Source organism: Podarcis pityusensis (genome assembly GCF_964106645.2).
Source record: "Podarcis pityusensis genome assembly, chromosome: 16".
Classification (NCBI taxonomy): Eukaryota; Metazoa; Chordata; class Lepidosauria; order Squamata; family Lacertidae; genus Podarcis; species Podarcis pityusensis.
This window is the reverse complement of record NC_138041.1, coordinates 9,753,262-9,775,411: the sequence shown is the minus strand read 5'-3', so window position 1 is coordinate 9,775,411 and position 22,150 is coordinate 9,753,262. Positions and strand designations below refer to the sequence as shown.

Sequence of the window (22,150 nt, the reverse complement as noted above, 5' to 3'; positions counted from 1 at the left end):
CACCCTGGGGGAGGGGGCGCAGGGGAGGGAAATGCTGCCCCCCACCCTCTCAGTCCAATGGTGGGGTGGGGCCTTTTCATCTGTAAAGAATGGGCAGATATCTCTGTGCTACTGCAGAGCTATGGGGCTTCCAGGTATTTGACGCAGCTTCCTGGGGATTGTCAGCCCCTATATGCAGTCTTCAATTCCCCCTCATCCCTGCCGCCCCACACGTTCTCCTCTGTGCCTCTCTTTTCCTGTGGGGTGGGGCAAAGAGAAAGTGAGAAGGGCTGACTTCATCCCAGCCATGTCTCAAGCCTCAGAAAATGAGTTATGTGATAGCATAATACAACATGCGTTATACCCTTTTCTTTCCACAGTATGAGGATGTTTTCAACTGCACAGGATGCCCTTTTGAAGGGAAATATATGGGATACACGGTGAATTCTTTCAGGTACGGAAAGAGGATTAAATGAGGGCACCCACCTGAGCTAGGTGGGTCGTGGGTCCAGCTGAGTATAGGGCAGCTTCCTGTGTCTCTCTGTGTTTCTGCTAAGCATGTACATGTCTCCACTGCAGGGGGGGGGGACAGATGGCCCTTGAGGTCCCCTCCCCTCCAATTCAGGTTTCATGCCATGATATGCTCAGGCAGAAAACAATCCTCTCTGGCTGTGTTCCCTGGCAAAGCCAGAGATTTAAACCAAGGACCTTCTGCATGCAAAGCAGCTGCTCTTCTGCTGAGCGATGGGAGTGTGGGGCTGTCAAGCTGCATTTCCAAATCTGCCAAAGCTTCTCTTTTCCCTTTCCAACGTACAGTAGCGGTTCAGTGCTGGCAGATACAACGGTACGCTTCCAGGAAAGTGCAGATGTTTCCGCCGATAAGCTCCGCACTGCTCTGAGCGACGCACCTGAAGACAAACGGCAGGGCCTCAACCTGACCCAGATTGAAGGTGAAGGGCTGAAGGATGAACAGTGGGGGTCTGGGTACTACAGCAAAGCATCCCTCGGGCTGTGTCTGCGACACAAGACTCAGAGCCTCTTGTGCAGCTCCAGGCACAGAATTCCCTTCCTGGAAGTCTAGGCAGGTTTCCAGCCCTCAGTGCTGAAACTGGGATGATTTCTGTAGATTAATATGCACACCGCAGATTGCATTATGCGAAACAACAGCATGACGCTCAGGCAGGAAACACACCAAATATTTAAGGCCTTTTGGTTTGGCCCCAAAGTAGCACTCAACCTCTCCATCTATTGGCACAAGGATTTCTCCCTGCACAGGGGGACGCTCTCCTCTCACCACACCCCTCATGAAAGTGCTCTGGGGGTTCCCCCCAGACCTCTGGAGCAGATCTGGAGAGGACACAGGGTTCACTTGGGCCGGGAGGGAGGAGAGGAGGAAATGTCCCATTGAGCAAGCAGCAAGCCTTGCGAGGACAGGACGCAATAGCTGCATGCCGCCTGCTTCAGCTTGCCCCCAAGTATCCTGGGAACAGTGTTTGAGCGCTCACAGAGCTATGATTCCCAGCATTTTTAGCAACCTGGTTCCCAGGATCCTTGCAGATAACCCATGCATTTAAATGTATGGTGGGGACACAGGAAGAGGCATGTAGTGAGGTTCCAGAATCCAACTACTTTTACCACAAATGATCTACCCAGTGAGCTATGGGTCTTCCCCACAGATTTCCCATTCCTCCCCAAAGGGAGAGGAGTAAATGGACATGGAGGGGACTCCCACCGGAAACACCCGTTCCTACCTACACATTCCTTCCATTGTGGGGTGATGGTGGGCTGGAACACCTGACTGTGGAGGCAGCTTCCGGGTCTCCTTCCGGAGGCTCCTCCTGCTCCAGCTGGGGGGCCCCTCTCGCCCCATTTACCTGCTTCTTGCTCAGGTGGTGCCCATAGAAAGAGCAGAAAGAGATGCTCAAACTTCAACAACCCCCGCAGGTGACTATATATGGGGATGGAGATCAATGGAACTGAGAAGGGCTGGGAGTGGGACAAATGCAAAGAAGGGGGCTTCCCGTAATCCTGAAAGTAAGACTCCAACCCAAGCTTGAGCACCTCTAGGCACAATCCCTGAGCAGGACAGCAGGCCTGCCTCTTCTTCCTCCGCCACAAATCTTTTCCTTCCGGGAGGGGTCCTAATGAGATCGTTTCCTTTCACCTCAGTGACCAAGCAGGAGACGCTAACAACGCCTTCTCCCACCACGACTAGCACCAGCTCAAAGACAACCACACCTAAGCCTCCCATAGAGCAGACGTTCACCATCACTTACCACATCACAATGAATTTTACTGAGGACTTGTTGGATTCGTCCTCCAAAGCATACCTCAACCTGACTGGGAGTATCGAGAAGATGGTAAGTTCTGTGGCCTTTCCACACCCCTGGGGGAGGGGGCGCTGGGGAGGGAAATGCTGCCCCCCAGCCTCTCAGTCCGGGGGTGGGGTGGGGCCTGTTCATCTGTAAAGAATGGGGCAGATATCTCTGTGCCACTGCAGAGCTATGGGGCTTCCAGGTTTGTGACGCAGTGTCCTGGGGATTGTCAGCCCCTATATGCAGTCTTCAATACCCCCTCGTCTCTGCTGCCCCACACGTTCTCCTCTGTTCCTCTCTTTTCCTGTGGGGTGGGGTGGGGCAAACAGAAGGTGAGAAGGCTGACTTCATCCCAGCCATGTCTCAAGCCTCAGAAAATGAGTTAATAGCATAATACAACATGCGTTATACCCTTTTCCTTCCACAGTATGAGGACGTTTTCAACTGCACAGGATGCCCTTTTGAAGGGAAATATATGGGATACACGGTGAATTCTTTCAGGTACGGAAAAGAAGATTAAATGAGGGCACCCACCTGAGCTAGGTGGGTCGTGGCTTCAGCTGAGTATAGGGCAGCTTCCTGTGTCTCTCTGTGTTTCTGCTAAGCATGTACATGTCTCCACTGCAGGGGGGGGGGACAGATGGCCCTTGCGGTCCCCTCCCCTCCAATTCAGGTTTCATGCCAATTGATGCTCAGGTAGAAAACAATCCTCTCTGGCCACGTTCCCTGGCAAAGCCAGAGATTTAAACCAAGGACCTTCTGCATGCAAAGCAGCTGCTCTTCTGCTCAGTGATGGGAGTGTGGGGCTGTCAAGCTGCAATTCCAGATCCGCCAACGCTTCTCTTTTCCCTAACGTACAGAAATGGCTCAGTGCTGGCAGATACAACGGTACGCTTCCAGGAAAGTGCAGATGTTTCCGCCAATAAGCTCCGCACTGCTCTGAGCAACGCACCTGAAGACAAACGGCAGGGTCTCAACCTGACTCAGATTGAAGGTGAAGGGGTGAAGGATGAACAGTGGGGGTCTGGGTACTACAGCAAAGCATCCCTCGGGCTGTGTCTGCGACACAAGACTCAGAGCCCCTCGTGCAGTTCGAGACACAGAATTCCCTTCCTGGAAGTCTAGGCAGGTTTCTAGCACTCAGTGTTGCTTCTACAGATTAGTATGCTCATTGCACATTGCATTATGCAAGACAATGGCATGATGTTCAAAGAGGAGAATGCACCATACATTTCAAGGCCCTTGGGTGGACTGCAGCGTAGCGCTAGATTTCTTCCTCCATCAGCATGAGGATTTCTCTTTGTGCAGGGGGACGCTCTCCTCTCCCCACACCCCTCCTGAAACTGTTCTGGGGTTCCCATGGCCTTCTGGAGCAGATCTGGAGGGAGCACAGGGTTCACTTTGGGAGCTGGGAGGAGAGCGAGGACTGTCTCATTCACAGGCAGAAATCTTTGTTAATGGTTAGACACCAAACATTTAAGCAAACCTCCCCCACCTCGCCCCTGGATCCTGGGAACTGTACTTTACCACAGGGAGCTACAATTCCCAGCACCTTTAGAAAAGTACAATTCCCATAATCCTTCAGGGTATTCCATTCAGACAGGGGTCTCTCCCAGCCTTACCTGAAGATGCCAGGGACTGAACTTGGAACCATCTGCATGCAACGCAGATGAGCCATGGATCTTCCCCACAAATTTTCCATTCCTCCCAAAATGGTCATGGAGGAGACTCCCATTTGAGACGCCCATTCATACCCATTCCTGCAGGTTTAAGGTTGGCTTAGCTGCTTCACTGGGCTTCTCCGGAGGCTGATCCTGCCGCAGCTGGGGAGGGCACCTCTCCCCCCACGGATCTGCAGTGTCCAAAGAAAAAACAGAAAGGGACAATAAAACAGGGGGTGGGACATCAACAACACCCTCAGATAGCTAGGAGGACAGAGATCAACAAACTGCTCTTGAATGAAATGGAAAATGGCTGATGGTGAAATGCAGTGAAGGGGGCTTTCGGTTACAAAGGCGTATGGAATCCTGAAAATTGAATCAAATCTTGCCCACCTCTAGTACCAATCCCCGAAGAGGACCACAGGCATGTCTCTTTTTCATCAGCCACAAATCCCTCAGGTGTTTCCCTAAAGTGGGTTATTAATGGGATTCTTTGCTATCTTCCAGTGACCTCAGACGCCACGGAACCCCCCAACCCCCCGCCCTCAACAGCAACTTCCCCCCCGGCAACCACCCCAACAACAACCTTGACTACAACCACCCCAACCACTCACCCAGAGACTGTCCCAGGCTGGGGCATTGCTCTCCTCGTCTTAGTTTGCATCCTTCTTCTCCTGGCGCTCATCGCCTTCCTGATCCTGGTAAGCCTCTCAGCCTTCTTTCTCAAAATCAAGCTGGTGGAGGTGCAGACCCACTGGGCCCAAAACAACAGCTCCGCCACCAGCTACATCAACCCGCCAGGCGGCTGGAGACTCAGGGAGCTGGCTCTATATAGACTCAGAGCCAGAGGTGCAAGACTAGTGGGTGTGGTTGGGGCAGAGCCAATGGACCACCTGGCAGATATGGGGAACATAAGAAAGAACCTGCAGGATCAGGCCTCGTGTCTATCTAGCTTAGCAGCCTATTACTCAGTAGTGAATCAGACGTGCCTGGCGATTTCTAGTCCTCATTGCAAAAACCAGAATGAAGGTAAAGGGACGCCTGACCATTAGGTCCAGTCGTGACTGACTCTGGGGTTGCGGCGCTCATCTCGCTTTATTGGCTGAGGGAGCCAGCGTACAGGTTCCAGGTCATGTGGCCAGCATGACTAAGCCACTTCTGGCGAACCAGAGCAGCGCATGGAAATGCTGTTTACCTTCCCGCCGGAGCGGTACCTATTTATTTACTTGCACTTTGACGTGCTTTTGAACTGCTAGGTTGGCAGGAGCAGGGACCGAGCAACGGGAGCTCACCCCGTTGCGGGGATTCGAACCGCCGACCTTCTGATCAGCAAGTCCTAGGCCCTGTGGTTTAACCCACAGTGCCACCCGCGTCCCTATAACCAGAATATTCTGGTATATAGTATATAATATATATATAACCAGAATATTCTGGTATATAACCAGAATAAATGAGGCAAATTAGTGTGCACGTTGCAGATTCCATTGCACAGAACAACAGGGTGATTGCCAGGCTGCGTATGCACCATAGTGCATTGGGTAAAAGGAAACATAGAGCTAAATCTCTTGTCCCATCAGCCCTCCTGTCTTCCTTGCCACCCCAGTATATGCCCTTTGGAGGTATACTGCCACGGAACATGGAAGTGCCATTGAGCTGCTGTGGCTAAAGAGCCTTAAGAAGAGCCTTGCTGGATCAGGCCACAAAGACCCATTTATTCTAGCCCCTGTTTTCCACTACAGCAGCCAAAAAACTCACAAACAGGGCAACAATAGCAGCAGCTGTTACTTTTTCCCAACTGGCATTCAGAGGTAGAGTGCCTCTGGAGCTGGAGGCTTCCTTTAGCTACCCTAGCTAATACCCTTTGATTGCTAATAGCTCTTTGGCCCCACCTACTAGCGGCTTGTCACCCTCGGAAGGTTGCCCAGAAGAGAATGCAACCCGCTGATGAAAATAGGCTCCCCATTTCTGTAATACTTTGTTACTCAGAAGTAGAACTTGGAATCCTAGAACTGTAGAGTTGGAAGGGTCATCTAGTCCAACCCCCTGCTCTCACAGCTCTCTCTCACCTTCCCAATCCATCTCTCCCAGCAACATGACCTTTCCTTACTCTTACTCTTCTTCACTCCCTCCCAGATCATCTACTGGTGTCGACGGAATCACCGGGGGAAGCTTGATTTGCTCAGCAACCAAGACTCCTACCACGTCATGAGTGAGTACCCGACGTACCACACACACGGGCGATACGTTGCCCCCGGAAGCAAGCCTAACCCATACAGCGAGGTGAGCAAGAGTCACTCACCCAACCCAAATCCTGGGGTGCTCTTTAGTGACCCAGGACATAGTACATAGGAATGTTAGAAACTGCCATGCCCCCGAATAAGCCCATTGGTCCATCTAGCCTAATATTGTCTTCACTGACTGGCAGCGGCTCTCCATGATTTCAGACAGGGGGTCTGGAGATGCAAAGCAAATGCTCTCCCCTGAGCTATGGCTTTTCCCCCTTAAGAGAAAGATTCTAGTCCTCAAGTTTCTGAATGAAGGGCTGATTAAAACAGGATGCTGCTTTATACCGACTCAGATCGTTGGTCCATCTAGCTAAGTGTTGTTTGCACTGACTGGCAGCCCTATCTAGAGATGCAGGGAATTGAACCTGGCACCTTCTACATGCAAAGCAGATGCTCTACCCCTGAGCTACATCTCTTCCCTCAGAAAGAAAGGCCTCATGATTCTGAACACAGGGCTGAGACCATAGCTCAGTCGGCAGAACATGAGACCCTTAACCTGAAGTTCATGGGTTCAAGCCCCATGTTGGTTGAAAGATTTCTGCATTGCAGGGGGGTTGGACTAGATGACCCTCGTGGTCCCTTCCAATTCTATGATTCTATGAAATAGGAATGGAGGAAGCTGCCTTATACAGAGTCAGGCCTTTGGTCAATCGAGCTCAGTTCCTGTTTCCATTCCTAGTGCCTCCCCTACCTATACCTTTCTAATCTAATTCCTCTCCTCCCCCCCCCACCAAAAAAAAGAAGCCCCATAGAAACAGTTAATGGTTTCATGCAGGCAGGCTTGAATTTGCCACATGGCACCTACTTGTCACCAGTGTTATTTTTGTGGGGCTCTGGGGAGGTGCGCCTGGTAGCTTTCAGGAACAATTTAAAAGCATTCCTGTTCACCCAGGCATTTGATGGCTGAAAGACATTGTTCCTGGCAACCCTGGGTTCACTGTCTGAGGGACTGTTTTTAAATGCTGTTAGAAAGTTTTAACTGTTTTTAGAATTATTATTAATAATATTATGCTGTACATCTGACTGGGCTACCCCAGCAACTCTGGGCAGCGTCCGACACATTAGAGGACATCAAACATTAAAAACTTGCCTGTACAGGGTTGCCTTCAGATGTCTTTAGAATGGTGTGTGTATTATTATTATTATTATTATTATTATTATTATTCTCCTCACCCTGGGCACCTTCAGGAGGGCACCTTCAGGAGGAAGGGCAAGATATAAATTGAAATAATAATATTTAAAAAAACCACCCACATTGACATTAGAGGGACTCCAGGAGTTCAGGCCCCTGCCCCTAAGGAGCTTAAAATCTGAAAAATTGGACAGAAGAAGGTAAACAAACGCAGACTTCCAGTCAGGCCCTAAGAATTGGAGGGGTTGGGGCATAATGGGAACTATCCCAAGCCCCACCATGTTTGCAGGCGAGATGGGGCCGCAAGTCAGTTGTTTGCCTCTGATTACTCCTGCCTGTCCTACTCATTTCCCTACCCTGTATTACTCCCCCTGTGTCAGCCTTTACTTTGCAATCCCCTTGCGGGCAGAGACCCTGCTCGCTGAGCGACGTCAAGGGGTTTTCCCTGCAGCCAACATCTCTGCCAGTCATGATGGAGGACACCCGGAAGCCCCTGCCTCTCATCCTTCATGACACAACGGTTTCACTGCTGCCCTCGAACCCCAGAGCGGGTTTCCCTGCCCTCCACCTCTGCCCCTGAGTTAATCTTTAATGGGGCAGCTGGTGCGAAAGGCCGCAGCTGTGGTCACCGTGGCAACGGCCAACGGCTGCTTCGGCCAAGGCTTCGGCCTAGCGCACCCGAGGCAGCCTTCGACCAGTTGCCATGGAAACCGTTTTCCTTCCTCCAAGGCTGAGGCCTGGGGAACTTCCACAGATAACACCCACCCACCCACCCTGCTTCCTGACAGGCCGCTGACCCTTGAGAACGGTCAGCGTGACCGTCATGGCTGGGTAGGCCATGTTGCCAAGGCGACCTGCGCCAACCGACCCCAGCAGGGCCTCCCGGGCATTAGGTGGCTCTCAGGAAGGGGTGGGTGCCATTGCGCATGTGGCAGGGAGAGGCCTGCTAAAGTCACCTCGGCCATGCGCCGTGCCCCGCTCGCTCCCCACAGAGCCGGGTGCATCTGTCCTGTTCCCTACGCGGCTCTGCTGAGCAAACATGGAGACGTTGAGCAAATATTTAGCTCGGCACCCTGGGACTGTTTGCAAATCTAGGAGGAGGGGAGAGAGAAAGAGGGAGCAGCGTCAAGCCTGGCACCGCAGGTCCCTGGAATGGCTTCACCCTCCTCCCTCCCGCCCTGTCCCCTTGCTGCAAATGAATACAGCGGGCATCGTGGTGCTGGTCCCAGGCTAGGACTGAGCCCCTTTGCTCTTGGTGTGGTTGCCTGGGGATACGTGGCCAGCACCTCAGCTGGCCTGGCCGCTCCCCACCCTCGTGACTGGGCAATGTTTACACACGACATTGAGCTGCTTGTGATGTTTCTGGCTGCCTTCCAAGGCTCTTTCCTCAGCAGCTGGCTGCTGCTCCCAGCGTTTTTAACCCCTCTGGGAAAGTGACATTCAGTGGGGTCGATCTGGGCCCCCTGGATGTTGGGGCAATTGCATGCGCACGGCCCTTTAGGTCAGCTTGCTCCACCTTGGCTTTTTCCTTATCGGAAGGGGATAAGCAAGGCGCTAGCCCTCAGTGTTCCACAGGGAAAGGTGGAAATGCACCTGAGCCCTTTGCTTCTCTCCGTTTCCTCAGCAGAAAAACAGGGGAAGTGAAGGACGTGGAAGGCTGTATCCAGTGTCTGTGCTACTCAGAGCAAACCCATTGCAATGGATGGCGGTGGCAAACATAGCTCCCCAACAGGTCAACTCTAAGGAGAACTTCGGCCACAGCCTTAAGCACTATAGTAGCACTTTAAATAGTCATGGCTTCCCCCTCAAAAAATAATTATAGGAGCTGTAGTTTGGGGAGCTAAGAGTTGTTAGGACACCCTCAATTTGTCTTCTAGAGTGACAATTTCCAGAGTTTCCTGGGATTGACTGTTAAACCACTCTATCGATGGCTATATTCTACCTCCCCTGTTGAAGGCAGAGCTGTTGATGTGCTCAGGTCCCGCTTTAATAATAATAATAATAATAATAATAATAATAATAATAATAATAAAATTTATTTATACCCCGCCCTCCCCAGCCAAGACCAGGCTCACCAAATACCAAAACAATTGATTAGAATACAGCTTAAAAAACAACATTAAAATACAACATTAAAACATTAAAATGCAGCCTCATTTCAGTGAATCTCAATCAAAAACCTTTTGGGGGATAAAAACATCAAGTCTTCACCAAGGCTAACTATCCAGACTGGTCCTACATGGGCCAGAAAAAATCCAGGGAAGTCCCCAAATAGGAGTTCCAACTCAGAAGGAGAAAGGAAAAAAGAAAGAAGGGGAGGGAATCAAATTGATTCCAAGCCAAAGGCCAGGCGGAACAACTCTGTCTTACAGGCCCTGCAGAAAGAAATCAGATCCTGCAGGGCCCTGGTCTCATGAGACAGAGCGTTCCACCAAGGTGGGGCCAGTGTTGAAAAGGCCCTGCCTCTGGTTGAAGCTAATCTGACTTCCTTAGGGCCCAGGACCACTAGAGTGTTGCTATTTGTGGACCTTAAGGTCCTCCGTGGAGCATATCAGTCTTCCTATGGCGGCATCTGCTTGGCCACTGTGAGGACAGGGCCACTGGTCGGATCTTGGAGGCCCCTTCTGATGCTGTTATGGGTTACAGTGAGGGAAGGGTCTCGGGTCCATGCCCTCCCAGTGGACTTCCTTTTCTGATGGACCGCTGTGGGGAAAAGGATGCTGGGTTAAATCGGCCTTTGGCCTGATCCAGCAGGGCGTTCTTATGTTCCAACAATGGCCAAGCAGACCATCCTGTGAAGCTCATGACCCACAGCTGGGACAGAGCCACCCATGTGGGAAACCTTTAGCCCCACCCCCCAGATGCTACTGAACTACAACTCCCATCAGTCCCAGCAAGCATGACCCACCGCCAGCAATGATGAGAGTTGCCGTTCATCAATTTTTTGAGGACCAAAGGTTCCCCACACTTACACAAGATGGAGGCACCGGCAGCCTTTGGGAGACCCTTGAGGTTTGCAGAAGTGCAAAGAAAATATTTTGAACAACCGAGTAAAGACAGAGCATGTTCAGTGAGCCTTAGTGCCTTTTGTTTGGGGTGGGTGGAATGGTAAAAGGTAAAGGGACCCCTGACCATTAGGTCCAGTCATGACCGACTCTGGGGTTGCGGCGCTCATCTCGCTCATCTCGCTTTATTGGCCGAAGGAGCCGGCATACAGCTTCCGGGTCATGTGGCCAGCATGACTAAGCCGCTTTGGGCGAACCAGAGCAGCGCACAGAAACGGCGTTTACCTTCCCACCGGAGCGGTACCTATTTATCTACTTGCACTTTGACGTGCTTTCGAACTGCTAGGTTGGCAGGAGCAGGGACTGAGCAATGGGAGCTCACCCCGTCGTGGGGATTCGAACTGCCGACCTTCTGATCGGCAAGCCCTAGGCTCTGTGGTTTAACCCACAGCGCCACCCGCATCCCTTCTGGGTGGAATGGAGAATGCTGCAAAAGGGCAGGGCTGGCGGGCAGGCTGCAGCCTCAGCACTCTGTGTTGCAACTGGGCCCACCTGGTTTAAATGTACAAGCCGTTTTCGTGTTCCCTTGGCTCAAGGTCGCTCACAAAGATGTTTTCAAAAGCAAGGCTAAGGGATGTTAACAATGTTCCAGGAAGCCTTCACACATGCCGGCCCTTACCAAGGCAAAGCTGTCCACAGGTGGCGTCATCCAAAATCTGCCTCCCCACCCTGCAATAGTACCCTATTTCTGCCACTTGCCTCACCTGTACACCTTGCAGCTGAGCTGCCCTTATTTGCTCATATCCTCCAAGTTCCAACCTTTTTAGCATGCAAAGAGGCACTTTTGTTTGCTTTTTATTGTTACGTGACAAAATAACTCCTCGTGCCTTTGCTGGGAACAGGAGGCATAAAACGTCTTTTATGGGGCCTGATGACTGGCACGCCTCACAAAAGAATTTTGGACATTTTCGCTTCTGAACTTCCCTGTTGCCAAGGTAAAGGTCTCAGTGGCCCTCTGTGTAAATAGAATTTACACAGGACATTCCAATATTCAGAATTTTAAAACCTATGTTTGTCCATGCGTAAGTTATTCAGTCCAGTGTCAAATTAAGAAGGATGAAGTTTTACATGGCCAGGAGGCTTTGTTGCCGCCAAGCTAAAAACCCACGAGTCTGTGAATGGGTCAAGATTTGGACCCACGTCTCCCAGTTTAAACCCTTTCAGATAAGCAGGTTGCTGTTGAATGTTCACAGGATCAGAGCGCGTAAAACTGTTGGCAAGCCTGTGCAGATTACTCTACTTTCTCTCTATGCTGTATCCAGTTTTACTCAAAACTAAATCAACTGAAATGCCCGTTAGCCATTAATGGCCATTCATGTCAATGGATCTGCTCTAAGTAGGGATGAATGGTCCCGCCCATTTAGAGTCTCTCTGTTTCTCATTTTTCCAAGCTTGGTTTCAGTTATCCACCTTCCTACTGTGGTTTGTGATTTTTTTTGGGGGGGGGTGGGAGTAGGGAGGCGGAATCCTCATGAAAACTCATCAGCTTATTAGTACAAATTTCTCCTTTAAAAACCCACATTTTTGTATGCGGTTTTGACTTAACATACATATTTTTGCAAATGATTTATTCTAATATAATGCATTTTGTATGTGTTATATCCCCACAATATAGACATTTTTAGTAAACGTTATTTGGGGAATTGCATCTCAGAATTCAAAGTACAGATTTCAAAGAAGGGCTGTGTTTCCATTCTTGTATTGTTTTGGAAAGTCCGAATTCAGTAGGTTCTGCTGCAAATGCAAACTGAATCTATTTTCTCTCCCATCCTTCAGTTTGAGTTTGAATAATATTGAATACAACACACTGGACAGCTAGAAATTCCATTGGGGGAACTTTTTCTGGCCCAGCAATGCAAGAAGCATTGCATCTCCTGTTCCATTTCTCTCTTACTAATGGCAGAGGAGCAAGGCCAGTAGAGAGAAGTTGGCAACCCTGGAGCCAAATATGTGAATATGGTTAGTCGCTCAGCAGGGGATGTTTAGCGCCAAAGCACAACTTCCTACATGTCTTAGGTGATTGTACTAACCGTTTCCTTTCTCTGTGTGTTTTTCCCACAGAATCTTCCCAGGAATGGTAACGCTCCCTTCTCCTACACCAACCCCACAATGGCCAATGATGAACTGTAGGTGGAGCGCACCCTACAATTGGACTTGGCAAGGGGGGGTTAGCCAGAACCTGGCTGAGCCAGGTAAATTCAGGGATATTGTTGGGCTTCGGTGTGAATATGGGAAGGATGAGTTCTGCAAACAAGCTTGGAAATAGACACTCGCCTACTCACCTGTGATGAGTTTCAAATTGCCTGAAGGCGAACAAGCAGCACAATTTCAGCAACTGAAAGAATCTCTTCTATAGATGTGCCAAAAAAAATCCACCCCTTGCAAATGTGTGGTGAGCAAGCAATCCTCTCCAAAGCAATGAGGACAACTAGAGAATGCTTTGCAAAGCTAGCTGTGTCCCTCAAGCTTGGAATGTTATGCTCTGTTCAGCGGAACTCCCTGTCACAAGGATCTCACCAGGGCTCAAATGATCAATGGGAGATTCTCTTGCACTGGACAAATTAACTAAGAAGATGAGGACGAAAGGAAACCACCTAAGCTGCTGAACTGTAAATTCTGAGTTTCCAGACCATTTCCCCCATCACCACTATGAAAAAGTTGAACTTTTTTGCTTTTACTTTTACTAATTATTTTTATTAATATTAATATTCTATTAGTGATTTTTGTAAAAAAAATTCAAACTGCAATATAGGAGATCAACATGTACATAAATATGCAGGTCCTGCTTTCCAAACGCTCACTCTGCAAGAATTCACTTATCCAAACATGAGGAATTACTACCCAAACCTACACATTGCAAATTCAGATATGCAAACAGAGAGCATTTTTTACTTCCTTGTTTGCCTTTTGCTGGTTGGCTGAGGAACAGAACTGAACCGTAGTGATCTGTATTTTAGTAAGGTTTAATAGGGTTTTCCTAAGGGGTGGGTTTAATTTGTATTTATTTCTTATGGCTTTTAGAAGCGAAACTTCCATGGCTGGGAACACATTAGAAATTCCCCCATAGGAATCAATGGAAATCGTTGACTCCTTATATGAACTCTTGCCTCCCGAACGATTTCCAGGGGACGCATTGTGTTCAGATAGTGGGACCTGAATGTACTGCCTTTTGGGGGAGATTTGTCTGATTGGGATGCAAAATCTCAACCCCTGTGAAACCTGGGAGAGGGCAGAGTGCAATAATCAAAATAGCCGTGCTTCAATCTTTTCTCCCCCACAATCCTGCTCCACACATGGAACAATCCTTGCTCCAGACAACCTTGCCATCTCTGAATACTAGTTGCGAGGAATCACAGGTGAGGAGAATCGCTGTTGTGCTCATGTCCTCCTTGTGAGCTTCTTGTTGGGGCATCTGTGAGAATAGGATACAGGATTAGGTAGGCCTTTGCCCTGATGCAGCCGGGCTTTGCTTATGTTCTTAAGCTACAGCATGTTCCCCCCCAAGTGAGAATACAGAGGGGCAAGTTGCGTCTTGACCTTATTTCCTCCACCTCAACACGAAAAAGTTCCAGAGGAGTCAAACCCAGACGCATGAAGGAACAAGATTAACCCGAAATATTTATTTAAGGTGGAGAGGAAAAGAGTGTGCCCTTTCTTGCCAACCCAGGATCCTTAAGCCTCAATGCTGGGGTTACCTCTCCCCCCTCCAAAAAAAATCCTATGCTTCCATAGGGATGCTGTCGTTCCAAATCTGCATTGTACAGGAGATAGTCCACAGTCCTCTCCATACAGGTTTCTAACCAGTCAGCATTGTAATGCTAAATGCTTTGGAGGGGAGGTTTTTGAAAGCCAAATTTGGCAACTGCCTTATCTGCAAATCCTGGTGCTCGTGGGTGGTGTCTCGGTGGACAGTTTTGTACAACAGCAAACCTCAAAATTCTTGGGTGAAGGGTTTTGGAGTTGTGGGGGGAGGCAAACAGGGCGTGGGGAGGAAGAGGAAGTGCCGTGGCTTCTGTGACAAATTCTATATTTATAACATTTAACAATAAACGGATCTACGTTGGTATCGAGGGTGTGTTGCCTTCTTTGCTTTTGGGGTAGAGACCAGGAACTTCAGAGAGAATTGGGTCTCTTTTTATCACCTGGCTAAGGCTGCAAAGTTTTTTTACTGGCTTGGCTGACACACACAAAGCGATGGAAGATGCATCTGAACCCACGTTTTCTCTGGGCCCGTGTCACTGACTTTTTGGCTCCAGAGGAATGCGAGGAACCCGCTGGAAAACCACCAAAGGAGGAAGGCTCAGAGCCCTGGGATTGGTGGTGGGGCGACGATGCAAGTGGTCAGAGGGAGAAGACTAGGAAGAGGAGGTTTCGGAAGAGGAAGAGGTCACAGGGTTTAGTGAGCTGGGAGAGTCGATGGCAGAGAAGAGTCCAGAATCGGAGGCAGGAGAGTGGGATGAGGGAGGCCAAGAGGCGGAGATAAGTCAGGCTGGTGAAGAGTCACAGGTGTCTCTCCTACCCGCTGTGACAAGCTCCCTTCCCCACTTGTCTCCCAGAACCAGAAGAGGCATGAAAAAGGCGGAGGAGAGGCTGGCCGCACACAGGCGCAGTCTCTGATTGCTTGGGGAAAGCCCTGGGGAGGAGGGGGCTTAACTGACGGCTGTGGAGAGGCAGGGATATCAGTCCCTGCAACTGATTTTCAGAGTAAGGCTACCGCGAATGAGCTGATCTGCTTATTAGGCCTGACGCTCAACCACATCTGTGGCGATCATGCTTTTGCTAATAAAGAGATAACTCCAACTTTGAACAATGTCATTACTGACCGGCACAATCCTGTAAGTGGAGCAGGAACGGGGTGGGGTGGGGTGGCAGAAACAGAAACATTCTCAGTGGCCAGAGATCCCCTAGTATCTGTGGGGCAGAAGGGAATGGAAAGCTGGAGGGGAATGGAATGGAGAATTGCCCTCAGACCAGCCCCTGTCTCCTCAGCCTAACCTACCTCGCAAGGTTGTTGGGAAGATGTTGAGGACCACGTTGGCCATTTTGAGCTCCTTAGTGGAAAAGTCTGATGTGCTTGTAAGTAAAAAAATTGCTGATGCAGTTGGAAGCCTGCGGACCACATTTCTGTCCCATACAACCACCCCTTGCCATTTCAAAAGGAATTACATGGCAAATTGCAGGTCATAAGACCATAAAGTAATAAGATCATACTGAGATGATAAAAAACTGTGAATGGTCAAAAGGCTTCCAGCAGCTGGTGTGTAACACCGGGACAAGGCAACTGTCCCATCTGCGCCAGGAAAAGTTTTCTTGGCAGGCTCCCAAATCACCACAAATGAGCCACGAATGACGCAGCCATGTTGCACAGGGCTGCAAATACTCTATCCACTGGCCAACTTTGCAAAATGCTTTCACAGCCTTTCGTACAAAATCTGTAACCAGGAGCATGTGAAATAAATTCTGAAATCAGTATTTTTTTTTACAGATTCGGCACCTTTGCCTTGGTGTTCTGCTTAGCTTGCACAATTTATTCCCAGAGGGGCAATGAGCAGCGATGAGCAGAGAAATCGAGGGGGGGATCCCCCTTCCTCCAGCAGGAAACCTGTTTCAAATCTCTGACTTCTAAGATTTTGACTGGCGTCACCCACGTGCTTTCCGAACCTATATTCCTCTCCATAATGACTAGAAACTTGCTTGGGAAAAGGAAAAAGAAAGCCGGACTTTTCAGAAAGCTGGTTATTGTGGGGTTTTCCCCTCACCAGTGCCCCAGACCTCCAATCTGGATAAAGCGCAGTAGAATTAAAGCCTGTTTTGCCATGCAAATGTTACAGGCATTTAAAAATACTAATATGATAATAATAACAGTAGCCAGAAAGTGTTTTATAAACTACCCTGTCCTCTCTTACTTGCCTTTTCCCTAAACTAAAAAGTCTCAAATGCTATAACCTTTCCTCATTGGACTTAGGCATCTCTCCTGAGAAAAGGAACCTAGGGACTTGCTTTCAATCCCCATCATCTCGAGGTAGAACGATGAGGACCAGAATCTTGCTTTATTTTTAGGGGAAGGACCATAACTCAGTTTGTGTGTGTGTATGTGTGTGTGAGTGAGTGAGTGAGTGAGTGAGAGAGAGAGAGAGAGAGAGAGCACACATGATTCATACATCAAAGGTCCCAGCTTCAACTCCTGCCAACTAGGGTTGGGAGAAACCTTTGCCTGGAGAGCTACTGCCAGTCAGTGTAGGCATTACTCAGCTCAATGGACCAGGGGTCTGACTGCATAAGACAGCTTCTGACGCTGATTTGTGGAATAGCGGGGGAGGGGGGGAAATGCCTCCAGTTTGCCTCTTGCAACGTGGTTTGAGGTGTTTTTTCTTCCCTCAGTCAACCGTTCCAAAGCAGAGTCCTCGAGAATCTGCTGGGCAAACAATAAACGGAGGAAAAATGAGGAAACGAAACTTAATATTTCAACTGACTGCGAAAGTGATGGATGACACTTTCGAAAGAAAAGAATAAGATAGAAGGTTTGTGAGCACAGAGAGAGATGTGAAGGGAACTGGCAGTGAGCCCTTCATTTACACACACACCAATTTCCACTTTTTTTCCAGTCAAGACTTGAGGAGCCAAGTTCCTTTGATCCACACAATTCAGCCCTTGAGCCAATTTTGGGCTGTGTACACACCATACATTTAAAGCCCAGTTCTCCCCGCCTTGAAAAAAGAAATCACAAAGGAAATTTTTCATAATTTGAGATTGCGACAACGACTACAATCTGCAGACCCTTTTTACATGAGTTGGCATTCCTTTATGACACATACAGCGGAACCGTCATTTCCAAGAAAAGCCTGGCAGGTCTGGAACGACACTTGACAATTGAATAACACTCATGTTCTTTATTTGGACCTCGTTCTTTTAACCCATGTGCAACTCCTACTCACCCTACAGGCCTATTTTATAGTTCGCCTTTCCTCTTTCGATTTTTGTCTGTTGTCATAACCGTTCTCCCTGTTTTATATACGTAGTAAAATGAAATTAAAAATCCTCACCCCAAAAAAGAACGAGAGTAAAATAGCGCTTCTGATACTCATTTTTCACCCTGTCAAATTTCTCCCCACAAAATCCTGCCAGTGCCTGGTGGAATCAGGGGCAAAGAGGAGCAAGCAGGAACCATCAAGACTGGAATCCCAGTCAAATCCAGCCTATACGTAACTGGGTGAGACGGGCAAGGAGTCCATTAAACACAGAAAATGAGGGCTGGGAGGGCAATTAATTGAGTGCCAAGGGCTGGGTCTGTGGTGCAAAAATCACTGCCAGGAATTGGGGTAGGACAGGGTAAACAAGAATGTGAGCCCTTCTGGGAAATCCCCAAACAGATGTTCCAACGTGACTGTCCCTGTTGTATATTTTACATCGTCCTGCTTCCTTGAGTACCAGAGATGGGTGGTGCTGCCTGGTTAAGCTTCCTTTGGTTAAGAGAACAGCGGGGAAATTTTTGAGGACTTTGCATTATTTGCTTTAGAATCATGGAATTGTAGAGTTGGAAGAGACCGTAAGGATCATCTAGTCTATACCATATGTGGTGGGGGTGTAAGGTGGTAAGACAATTTTGGAACGAAATACATGAGATCAAAAAGATCCTCAGGAGCTCTATTTCCAAAAAAACCCAGAGTCATACTTACTGAGTTTATTGACAAACGACATACCCAAGGACAAAAGGAATATATTTTTGTATATAACCGCAGCCGCAAGAATTTGTTGTTGTTGTTTAGTCATTTGGTCGTGTCCGACTCTTCGTGACCCCCTGGACCAGAGCACGCCAGGCACTCCTGTCTTCCACTGCCTCCCGCAGTTTGGTCAAGCTCATGCTGGTAGCTTCGAGAACACTGTCCAACCATCTCGTCCTCTGCCATCCCCTTCTCCCTGTGCCCTCCATCTTTCCCAGCATCAGGGTCTTTTCCAGGGAGTCTTCTCTTCTCATGAGGTGGCCAAAGTATTGGAGCCTCAGCTTCACGATCTGTCCTTCCAGTGAGCACTCAGGGCTGATTTCCTTCAGAATGGAGAGGTTTGATCTTCTTGCAGCCCATGGGACTCTCAAGAGTCTCCTCCAGCACCATAATTCAAGCCACAAGAATACTTATGGCAATATATTGGAAAACAGAAAAAGTACCGCAAATGACAGAATGGCAAGTTAAGATTTGTGAGTTTGCCGAGATGGCAAAAAATGACTGCAGCAATCAGGGGCTGCTCCAATCAAAAATTCTATACAGAATGGGAATGCATAGGGGAACAGATGAAGAAATATGGCGTTAAAGCAGAACTCTTAATAGGCATTCTTAAGCGTGTAAGGACAAAAGAAGTAATTCTAATTTAACAGTTTTCAAGTTACTCTATTTTATCAAAGCATCTAGAAAAAAAATATATTATGATGGGAAGATCTCACACAGGTGAAGGGAAGCAGTGGGGAGGAAGGGAGGGTTAGGTGGAATTTGGGAATGAAATAATATATGGGACAGCAAAGGATATGATAGATTCTTATGGAATAGTAATATATTGTAACCAGAATAGAAGTTTAAAAGGGGAGGTAAAGGTACTTTTAGTATTTTCATTATTGTAAGTTGTTATTATTTCTTATTGGTAGAAGGCAATGTTAATTTAGACTTCTTTCTTTTGCTGTATAATTTTTTCCTCTTTTTTAATCCAATAAAAATGGGGGGGGGGGGAAGGATCATCTAGTCTAACCCCCTGCAATGCAGGAATATTTCTGCCCAACATGGGGCTGGAACAGCAAACTCTACCGCCTGAGCTATCTCAGTAGAAGAAGAGAGGAAGCAAACAGACCGTCCTCCAAAGCCAAACTTCCCCCCCAAAAGTGGTGGGGAGAACTGTAGCCTTTCACATGTCAGTGGACTCCAACTCCCATCGTACATGACGCCTGGCCAGTGCTGGCTGGGGGCTGATGAGAGTTGTAGTCTGACAGCACATGGATGGCTGCAGATTCTTCATCCCTGCTCTAGGTAAGAGAATATTACACCTCCGTGAGGGCATTTGGTGGGCGATCCCCGATTGGTTGGGACAAGAACAGTGGTACCTCGGGTTACATACGCTTCAGGTTACATACGCTTCAGGTTACAGACTCGGCTAACCCAGAAATAGTGCTTCAGGTTAAGAACTTTACCTCAGGATGAGAACAGAAATTGTGCTCCGGCAGCATGGCAGCAGCATTTAGCCCCATTAGCTAAAGTGGTGCTTCAGGTTAAGAACAGTTTCAGGTTAAGTACGGACCTCCGGAACAAATTAAGTACTTAACCCGAGGTACCACTGTATCTAGGACAGGGCTGAAGACCCTGTAGCCTCAGAGATGTTGGTGGACTACAACTCCCATGATCCCTGACCACCGGTCAATGCTGGCTGGGGGCTGATGGGAGTTGCAGTACGACAGCCTCGAGAGGAGAGGGTCCACTGGTTCTGCTGCTTTGGATTCTTCCTGCTCCCCTTCCCTAGCACAGCCTCTCACCTGCTCCAAACCCAGGTGCGTATTGCATTCGAAAACACAGAGAGGACCCCAGCCATCAAGAGCTCATCCCCTAATAAAATATCACAGGAACATCTGATGCTGACAGATCACTGGCCCATTAGACTCAGTATTGTCAACACTGACTGGTAGCAAGCTGACACAGCTCATGACAGGTCTGGGGAAACCTTCTTCTCAATATATATATATATATATATATATATATATATATATAATAATAATTTTTATTAGTTTTTTTTAACATACCATTTTCAACAGTAATTTAACATATTTTTACATCTTATTCAATTTTTTTTAATTCCATCAGTCTTGTCTGAAAATTTTCCAATCTAATCTCTTAGTATACATTTCTTATTTTCCCTGTTACATTTAAAACTCATAACCAATATCTCTATTCTTTATCTACTTTGTAGCACTTCATATATTCCTCCTTACAAAACTTCTTGTAGTCCTACTAGTGTAATTTGTTGGTTACAATTGCTTTTCAAATAGTTCATATACTTCTTCCAATCTTCTGTAAATCTCTGGTTCCGCAGGTTTCGAATCCTTCCTGTCATTTTGTCCAATTCTGCATAGTCAATTAATTTCGTCTGCCATTCTTCTTTCATCGGAATTTCTTCTTGCTTCCATTTCTGGGAGAGGGAAGTGGGTGTTGAAACAAAGCCGCTGATTGCAAGCAATCAGAAGTGAGATAAGGGACGCTAGCAATAAAGGAGGCTGCCTGGGAGGGGAGAGGTAAAGACAGCAAACTTGCAAGGAAAGGAGACAGGAAGACTAAAGCAATGAGGAGAGAAATTAGAAGAAAAGGAGGAGCAAAAAACTGCTCCAGCTAAGGAAAAGACACTAAAGCAAACAAGAGGGAAGGGAGTGTTGAAAGGAAGCAGCTGATCAGTAAGGAATCGGGAGAGAGATAAGGGATGCTAGTGATAAAGGAGGCTGCCTGAGAGCGGGGAGGTAAACGCCCATGGATTCTCAGGATTTTTACATTGGATCACCCCAAATTCACCCCAAATTCACCATCAGATCACACAGCATATCCATGGCTACAGCCTGCACCAAAAAAATCACGCACCCACTGTTTCCTGGGGCTGCAGTGGTGCAAAAACGTAGTTACAAAGCATGGATCCACATGGATCCTCAGAATTTTTGCACTGGGCTACCCCAAACTCACCATCAAATCACATGTCTGTGGCCACAGCATGAACCACAAAAATCATAAATCCACTGTTTTTTTCTTGTTTTCCTCCTCTAAAAACTAGGTGCGTCTTATGGTTAGGTGTGTCTTATGGAGCGAAAAATACGGTATATATTAAACCTTCTTCCAATGCCGTTGGACTCCAGATCCCACCAGTCCCAGCCAGCATGGCCAATGGTCAGCAATGATGGGAGCTGCAACAACCATAGGAAAGCCAGAGCTAAGCTCCATCAAGCCATACACCCTGTTTCCAACAGAGGACAGCTGGATGCTTCTAGGCTACTCGCAAACAAGGCATGAAGGCCACAGCCCTCCCTCTGTCATTGGTCCATTCTGCCCCCTCCAACTTCAGTTGCAAGGTAGACTGTCTCTGTTGCTGGAGGTTCTTGGGTGAACAACCTGCTAACAACAGCCTGCGCTTCCTAATTGGGCACTATTTTTATTTCTTCCTTGAAGCAGTCCTCAGGGATAAGAAAACACAGTAGCCGGTATTGTATGGACAAGGAAACGGGAACGAAAAATGCTCAGGGTGGGAGGAAGCAAGATCCGGGGCTGGCTTGCTTTCGTTCCGCGGTTTCCCAAGGCAACAATGAAAGCAAACATTCCCTTTTTTTTTATTATGTAAGCAATGGGGGGCGGGGGTAGCGGTTTGGCAGTAGGAAAGTATATTTGTGTAAAGTAAATAATAATGAACAATAGGGCTGCCAATTTGCTTATTTGGCATGAGCGCTGATGCATTAAATCGACCGGTGGTTGATTAGGGTCAAGGGGGAAAGCAAGCAACTGACTTCTTGAATTCTTTCATGGGAAGGACTGCAGCTGAGCAGCGGAACATCTACTTGGCATGCAGACGGTCCCGGGTTCAAATCCTGACATATTGTGGCTAGGTATAAGGCAGCGTCCTGTTTCAGCCAGCCCTTTAATCCAGAGTCATGAGGACTAGAACCTGACTTTATTTCTCACTTTGCAGCTCAGTGGCAGAGAACCAG

The 22,150-nt window shown here is 48.2% G+C and overlaps 1 protein-coding gene and 1 long non-coding RNA gene across 7 annotated transcripts in view; one reads left to right on the top strand and one right to left on the bottom strand.

The window, feature by feature from the left end:
* Positions 1 to 14,503, top strand: part of MUC1 (mucin 1, cell surface associated) — a 37,261-nt gene extending 22,758 nt beyond the window's left edge. For 3 of the 5 annotated variants that reach the window (XM_080984512.1, XM_080984510.1, XM_080984513.1), the window contains 8 exons: positions 360 to 433; positions 796 to 929; positions 2,149 to 2,339; positions 2,722 to 2,795; positions 3,155 to 3,288; positions 4,463 to 4,656; positions 6,089 to 6,235; positions 12,499 to 14,503. In XM_080984512.1, the coding sequence (XP_080840638.1) occupies positions 360 to 433; positions 796 to 929; positions 2,149 to 2,339; positions 2,722 to 2,795; positions 3,155 to 3,288; positions 4,463 to 4,656; positions 6,089 to 6,235; positions 12,499 to 12,567 (1,017 nt within the window). In that variant the 3' untranslated portion in view covers positions 12,568 to 14,503. The remainder of the gene's footprint in view (positions 1 to 359; positions 434 to 795; positions 930 to 2,148; positions 2,340 to 2,721; positions 2,796 to 3,154; positions 3,289 to 4,462; positions 4,657 to 6,088; positions 6,236 to 12,498) is intronic. The other 2 variants (XM_080984511.1, XM_080984514.1) reach the window with 2 other exon arrangements.
* On the bottom strand, positions 98 to 8,878 carry LOC308465167. 2 transcript variants are annotated; one of them, XR_013980310.1, is made up of 3 exons: positions 1,731 to 2,124; positions 333 to 887; positions 98 to 236 (listed from the first exon to the last, which is right to left on the bottom strand). It is a non-coding gene; the product is annotated as an uncharacterized lncRNA (long non-coding RNA). The 2 variants fall into 2 exon arrangements; XR_013980309.1 differs by lacking the exons at positions 98 to 236; positions 1,731 to 2,124 and adding exons at positions 4,049 to 4,146; positions 8,329 to 8,878 and having other exon boundaries at positions 810 to 887.
* Positions 14,504 to 22,150: the final 7,647 nt, after the last annotated feature.